Raw genomic sequence first — 7,208 nt, 5'->3', positions numbered from 1 at the left:
CTTCTATCATTTTCAGTGTTTCAAAGAGTTTCGCGCTGAAATCGCAGATGTCAACCTCGAGTTTCCGAAGAAGATTATTAGTGACTTAAATAAATATTTTTTGGAGAGATTTTCAGATCTCGACAGAATTGAGAGTGACATTCTTCTGTTCCAGAATCCGTTTAATTGTAACCTTGATGACGTGCCAGTCGAACTACAGTTGGAGCTCATTCATTTGCAAGCAAATGACTTGTTGAAAGAGAAACACAGAGAAGGAAAACTTGTTGAATTTTATCGCTGCTTACCTGATGATGAGTTTTCAAAGTTGAAGAAATTTGCCTCTGGTATGGCATCAGTGTTTAGAACAATTTATGTCTGTGAGCAAACATTTTCAAAAATGAAGTATGTGAAGTCAGCACATCGAACGAGGTTGACTGATGAACATTTGAAAGCAATTCTCTTGGTTGGATGCAGCAATTCCAAAGCAAATATTGATGATATCTCAAAAGCTAAACGCCAGTTTCACAAATCCCACTAACCTTTTTTGCAGCTTAGTTTGTGAGATTCGGATATGTGCGCACTGGGTGTGATATAACTATCTTATTGCTAACGTCACCTTCTTTGATAACTTTTTGGTAAATAAACATGTTTGTTGTTTTTATTTTTTGTGTATTCACTGTATTGTATTGAACAAAATGGTTATGCGGCCCGCGCTCGTCATTCTCTCAGTTATCTGGCCCGCTGTGAAAAAAGTTTGGTGACCCCTGCACTAGACCATGCCAGGCCCCATTTCATGGGACTGGAATAGAAAAAAAAATGCATAGGTTTTAAACGGGTCTTACTTGAAAGAGTGCCACTCTAATACTTTTTTAAATATTACATTACTCTGTTGATTTATTATATGCCACTCACGCACGCAATGAAACCCAACAGCATATAAATATAAAAATAATATTTCGTTTTCCATTGTCTGTATTTTGTTGACTAAAATCTGTTAAAACAAACAAATTCTATTTATTCTATTCACTTGCATAAATTCTATAATAATATTATTAATGTCGCCTTTTATGAACATTTCACACTAAACTTACAGCGAAGCTCTTGAAACACTAGAAAATAAGAATGTTTTCCTGAGTGTAAGATGAGTTAATATATATCAATATGGGAAATATATATATATATATAATTTTGTTATTACACACAAAACATTCAAAGTGTGTACTAGTATTCCATCTATGTAAAAAATCACATCATTTGTGAATCTATAATTCGCGTTAAATAATTCTGGTAAAATGTATATAAATATACTTTTTTCGGAAACTATGTCACGTGAATAAATCTTTAATAGCCGTTAGATAAATAAAGAGTATCTCAAAACGATTGGTAGTTATCCCGTGGAAAGCCTTATGGTTTCTCATTCTATGCAAGAACCAGGGTATTTTATTAGTTACGTCACACATTCATTGCGAAATTTATGTTGGATAGAATATGGTGTTTAGAATATAGCCGACTCAGTGATTCGAATACGTTGAATAAATGCGTTACCGTTTTTTTTGTAATGTCTGGTTCGTGTTAGGCTTATCGTGCACGCGCTTTTGTTTTTAACTGATTTGTTTTTGTTCGGTATGAGATGAAGGTAAGATATATAACAAGTGCTATTAAAATTTATTTTAATTAATTTAGTTGCTAAAAAATTCCATATAAGCTACATTGTAATATTTAGTACTCCAGTCTTCAACTGTTCAAGCTCATAGTCATACAATTACAACTTTTTATTATAACTTTAACACTAACAGTTTAAGTTATAAATTTGTTACTTTAGTACTTTGTCACTGGTGACTACCATTACTAATAGTTATACTAATACTAACAATGACATGTAGCACTACAAAATATACAATACTATTACTAATGAGTACTGTTGTTTTACACTAAACTGTTGTAACTGAATTATCGGTTAAACTTAAAGCTAAGCCTAACGACCATTTTAACAAGTCTGCGGCACAGAAATAAAATGCCTTAGCTGACAAAGCGTGACATGTATTTAGTACTACTACTACTAGTAAGTACAAAGTACTTAAGTAGTAGCGATACGCATGTAATAACATCACTGAGTCACAGTAAGACTGATTTTGTGATAATTTAAATCGTACCATCCGTTACTACTACAAAAAGTAAAACTTAAAAGTACTAGCTCAAATTTTAGCGTTAGTTAAGATGTGTTGATTCATCATTTCATGACACAACTTAGATATATGAAATAAGTTCATGTAATTTTTTGTTTGTCAAAAGTTGTAACAAATCTAACTTGATCAGGATTTTGGGGATCGAGTAAAAGGCCATTTGAACAATACTAGGGGACTTAAAGTTAAAAATAAATATTGGCAGAGATGAAATCATCTTCAGCTAAGACTGCTTTACCTCTGGAATGGCTGCCTTTGGATGTGGTGGATGCAGTTAATTTAAGAGAAAGCTTGATAAACATTTGAATGATAACAGCTGGCTTTGAGGTTTTTTTAAAGGTTTATTGTAGCAGATATGATACCCTAGATAGATGAAAAGGTCCACTGCTGCCATTTAATGTTATTACAGTCTTCTTATTGAAAACTTATATTAAGCAGGTGGAGAATGATGCATGTTAGATTATTGTCAGACTTCTTGTGATGTTATACCAAATACCAATTCATTATTTATTGCCATTAAATTTTAGTTTTGCAGATCATAAAAAGTCCTGAAATTAAGTTTTTGGTTACAGTTTGGAGTTACCAGGACAAATTCACTCTCACTTTGGCTTATTTTGGGGGCATCCACACATGACCAGAATGTGAGATGTATTTTGAAAGTCTGTAGAGTAGCCCCAAGAATGGTAGCTTTAAAGTTGAAGCAACAGAATAGGTGTTTTACTTTATAAGTTCTGGGAAAATACTGGGGAGATAACTGATTTTTGAAATTAATATTTAAAATGAGAAATATTTTAACCTTATTTTGCTTATACTGCAATGTCATTTTGTTATTCATATAAAATGTTTCTTTAGTACGAAGAAATAGAGAGGAATTCTGAGATATATGTTCAAAGAAGGTGTTAATGTTTTGATCAGTATAGCTTCTGCAATTTTTCTTTTGTTTATATTAATTTCACTTTGTTTAAATTTAATGCTGTTATTGAATATGGAATGCTTGGTTTAATTTAAATGTTCAAATACATACTATGTTTCTTTAAGGTGTACTTCTATCCTTGTTTCCAATTTTCTTCCAGTTTAATTTAAATAAGATTATTCAGATTTGATTTCATATATTATTATTTCTTTAGGATAATTTCTCTTAATGGTGTTACTTATTTTTATTCCTGGCTTTTGAATGATTAACAAGTTGATGTTAATATTATGGTTTTGATGAGGCATTTCCATGTTCTGATGAAGTTGTTGCTGACATGTTGAAAGGGATGGCATTTGTGATAAAGTTTTATTTTGTGGTTTCTTGTTGAATTGAATATCTCATGGTTTTTCTGATTGTTTTTTTTAATAATTATTTTTATGAATGATGGGATTTAAGTTTTTATATATTTTGATGAGTCACCAAAACCTTTGTTCGTTAATACGATGTATTGACTTTTGTTGAATATTATGGTTTTTATTCCCTTTGTCAGCTCTTGTGATTATTAAAATAATTAGGCTGTTTTTCTTAAGTTCATTAATTCTCCATTATTTTTTATTTAAACTTGATTTAATCTTGGCATATTTGATTAAAACCCCGTGATTTGATAGGAAATTCTTAATCAAAAGTATTTCAAGTTTAGACAGGAATTCACCTCAGTTACTTTTGAGAACTTTGAATCTGGGTTTGTTACTGATTTGTTTGCTAGGGTTGAGTTTTCTCTTAGCTCTAGGTCTCTGTTTGAAAGTTTTGTGAGATTAGTTTCCTTCCTTTCTTGCACATTAATGTATTCCAGTATTAGTTTTCCACACAGATCTTGAAAGTCTACACTTTATGATAGATCATTTATAAGGTGTTGTAGCAAAATTAAGTCCTTTACTTAAGCATGTAGTTTGAGCCTCATTAAGTATTGTGTCAGATAAATTATTGCTATTGGCTTGTTGGATTTGTTGCTCTGATGTATTGTTATTCCTTTGGTGTTTCAAGTTATGTTGATAACTTTTGGGAAACATGTTTTGATGTGTGGTTGTTGATGATTCCACACAAATGAAGTCTTTTGCCGTAAGTGTTGACTAAATCACTTTATTGTGTGATCTCTTTAGAATTAAGTTGGTTTAATTAAATTGCATTAGTCTTAAACAGTTTAGCTTTTTTTTTACTCTGTTTTTGGTTTTTTCTTATTAATTTTAATTTATTTTCAATTGTGTATGCCAAAATATAAATTCAAGATGCTACAGTGTTACTTATCCTACACTTCACTTCCTAGAATTTTGTTTTTCATTAATCACAATAGTTCTACAATTGATACAATCCAAAACCCACCACTCAGTATTTACTTTTTATTCAAGTTAAAGAATAAATCTGATTATTAAGAAATAAAAATCAGTTCTACAACTTATATGAATTAAATTTTACAGAATTTTATTTTAAAATTATTAACTAAACTGATGTGTTTTTTGAAAATTGGTAAAAAAACACATTAGTGTAATTTTTAATAAAACAAGAAGTCAACAGGTTATAAATCAAACTTCATAAAAGTATATTTTATTTGTTTTGTCCTTTATGAGCTCTGGAAGTTATTATTGGCTTTGAACAAGAAATAGTCGAGATCTGTATCCATGGTACTGGTTAGGTGGCTGTAAAGTTAAATATTTACCAGTAGTTTTAATTTTGTATAATATCTGCATGTTTGATGTTATTCTTAAGGTTGATGAAGATTTGATTTAAGGAAAAAATTTGATGTGTATGTGTGTATGTTTGGTAACCCCCTAAATCCCTGGTCAGTTTTCTTGGATTTGCCCAGTTTTCACTCTTAATGACTGCATGAAAACTATTTTTTTAACTCCCTTAAAATATGAACATATGTTTGCACTGGATAGTTGATGTTATATGAAGAAAGAAGTGACTAAACAAAAGTAAAAACATCGTTTTGAATTATTTCTTCCTGTCGCATAAAAAACAAGTTGAGGATCAAAATGTTTTGAATAGGCTCACCAAAACAAATTATTCTCTGTTCTTGTCATTGATGACAATGTCTTTGTGTTTTACAAAAAGGCTTTTGCCATATGAAAACTATTTTTTTGTTTTATTTTTATGAATATTGAAAGTTTTTAACATTAGAGAAAATTTTCATAATGATCTTTCTATTAAAAAAAAAGATAGAGGGAATACCTAAGATGTTAAATGCCTATTAGTTTAATTCAGTTCTTAGAGAGGCATTGAAGTTTGTTGTCAGAAGTAATTCATAAATGCACTTGAAACATACTAAAATTTATCAAAAAATGCTCAACAGGAGAATTTTTTTATGCATGGGTGTGTGGGTAGTTTTTTGCCAGAGTTCTTTTCAAAAGATGGCAGATCAGTTGATGACAATATTTACTTTCTAGAAATATTTGATATAGTTCCATATGAGAGGTCAATTAGAAAGTTAGAGATTTATATTTGTAGAAAAGTTAAAAAAAAATTGACTATAAGATAGAAAGCAAAAGGGAGTTGATAAATCTGCCTTGTTCTTATTGGGTGGAATGTGAACAATCTCATAATTGTCTTTTTTTTAGAAATTTGTTATTTATGATTTTTATTATTGATTGGATAAAATCTTTGACTTAATATTTTCTAAGTTTGCTTAGATTACTAAGATTTTCAGAAGAGCTGATAGCTTACTATCAGCATGTTCTTGTTCATGGAGGCTTGGACAGTCTTAGCAATTGGTTACAAGGCATGCGTAATTTTCCCTAAGGAAGTACATAGTTTCATGAGTTTTAAATATTTTATAAAATTGTGATCTAGTAAAAATGCTCTTAAGGAATATTATCAAGAAGTTTATTAAGATCTGAATCCTACAGCATGCATTTAACTACTTCATTTTACTTTTTTGTTATTTTCCAGTTCTGCTTTTATATAAATATTAATTTTTTTATTATTTTGCTCTTTTTGTTTAGATTAAGATGGGGTGTGAGTGAAATAATGAGTTTTAAAGAAATGCACTCTACTACCAAGGTTAAGTTGGCAGACCTGAATCCTCACCTGCAGTGTGTGCTGTGTGGTGGCTACTTCATTGATGCCACCACCATAACAGAGTGTCTACACTCTTGTAAGTTTTAGTATTCGAGACAAAATATTTTCACAATTTTCATATCTCTTGTAATTTAACAGTAGATAAATGTGCATTATTGTATAAGTTTCTTTAAATAAATACATCAGTTCAATTAGATGTTTAAAATTAAGAATCATGTATTGTAGTACATTACATCAGTTGAGGACAATTTATTTCTCAACACATCTGTGTTTGTGACTAGTTTTTATAGTACCAAATTTTAGGTTATTTATGTTTTGTAATACAGAGTTGTTATATGTAAATATAATATTTAAGTGTAATTATTAGGCTTCAAATGTTAAAAAATATTTAGAAAGGGTGTGTGTATATTCTGAATTTTTGCTGACTGGACTGTCTGCAGTTCTTGTGAAAAAAAAATCTGTCTCTTTTTTTTTTTTAAATACATTTGATAATATTCTTAGTGTCAGTGACTTGATTATAAAAGTTGTGTTTAACGTTTGATTGAAGAAACAAATCTATCATCAGTTATTGATTGATCATATTAATGTTTTTAATTTTTCAAATAAAATCAAAATGCTTATGAAGAAATCAGATGTTGGTTTTGTTGATTTTATCAGTGTACTTAAGTAAGATAATACCACTCATGGTACTGAGATGTTACTGGTTTTTAACTGGAAATACACTAGAAGTGCACTAATACCATGAGAATCTAACAGTGTAACAAGGACTCAACTAAGTATAGCTTGTTCTGTGTACTAAAAGCTTGTGTAATGCCCGCAAGAGGTATTAAGTTATGGAAATATATTTTCTTTTTATCTATAATCAAGTTCTGTACTAGAGATGGTTTTAAATTCTTAGAGGGCAGTGAAAGAAAAGGGTAGCTACAAGTAAAAAACCAGGTTGTTTCACAAGGAGTTTAAGAAATAAAATTAAAGAAAAGCATCATAAATTTTAGAAATTTAAATTGACCGGTATGAAAGGAGACTTAGAAGATTATAGAAGATCAAAAAGTTGGTGA

The 7,208-nt window shown here is 30.0% G+C and overlaps 1 protein-coding gene across 1 annotated transcript in view; it reads left to right on the top strand.

The window, feature by feature from the left end:
- The first annotated feature begins 1,517 nt into the window (after positions 1 to 1,517).
- The window catches only part of LOC106462786 (polycomb complex protein BMI-1-like), a 26,190-nt gene continuing 20,499 nt past the window's right edge, over positions 1,518 to 7,208 (top strand). Inside the window, exons 1-2 of the mRNA XM_013922748.2 lie at positions 1,518 to 1,615; positions 6,075 to 6,226. Of these exons, the coding sequence (XP_013778202.1) occupies positions 6,100 to 6,226 (127 nt within the window). The 5' untranslated portion in view covers positions 1,518 to 1,615; positions 6,075 to 6,099. The remainder of the gene's footprint in view (positions 1,616 to 6,074; positions 6,227 to 7,208) is intronic.

The sequence above is a fragment of the Limulus polyphemus genome, unplaced genomic scaffold (genome assembly GCF_000517525.1).
Source record: "Limulus polyphemus unplaced genomic scaffold, Limulus_polyphemus-2.1.2 Scaffold1250, whole genome shotgun sequence".
Taxonomy (NCBI): Eukaryota; Metazoa; Arthropoda; class Merostomata; order Xiphosura; family Limulidae; genus Limulus; species Limulus polyphemus.
The sequence above is the reverse complement of the archived record's forward strand: the minus strand, read 5'-3'. Positions and strand labels throughout refer to the sequence as shown.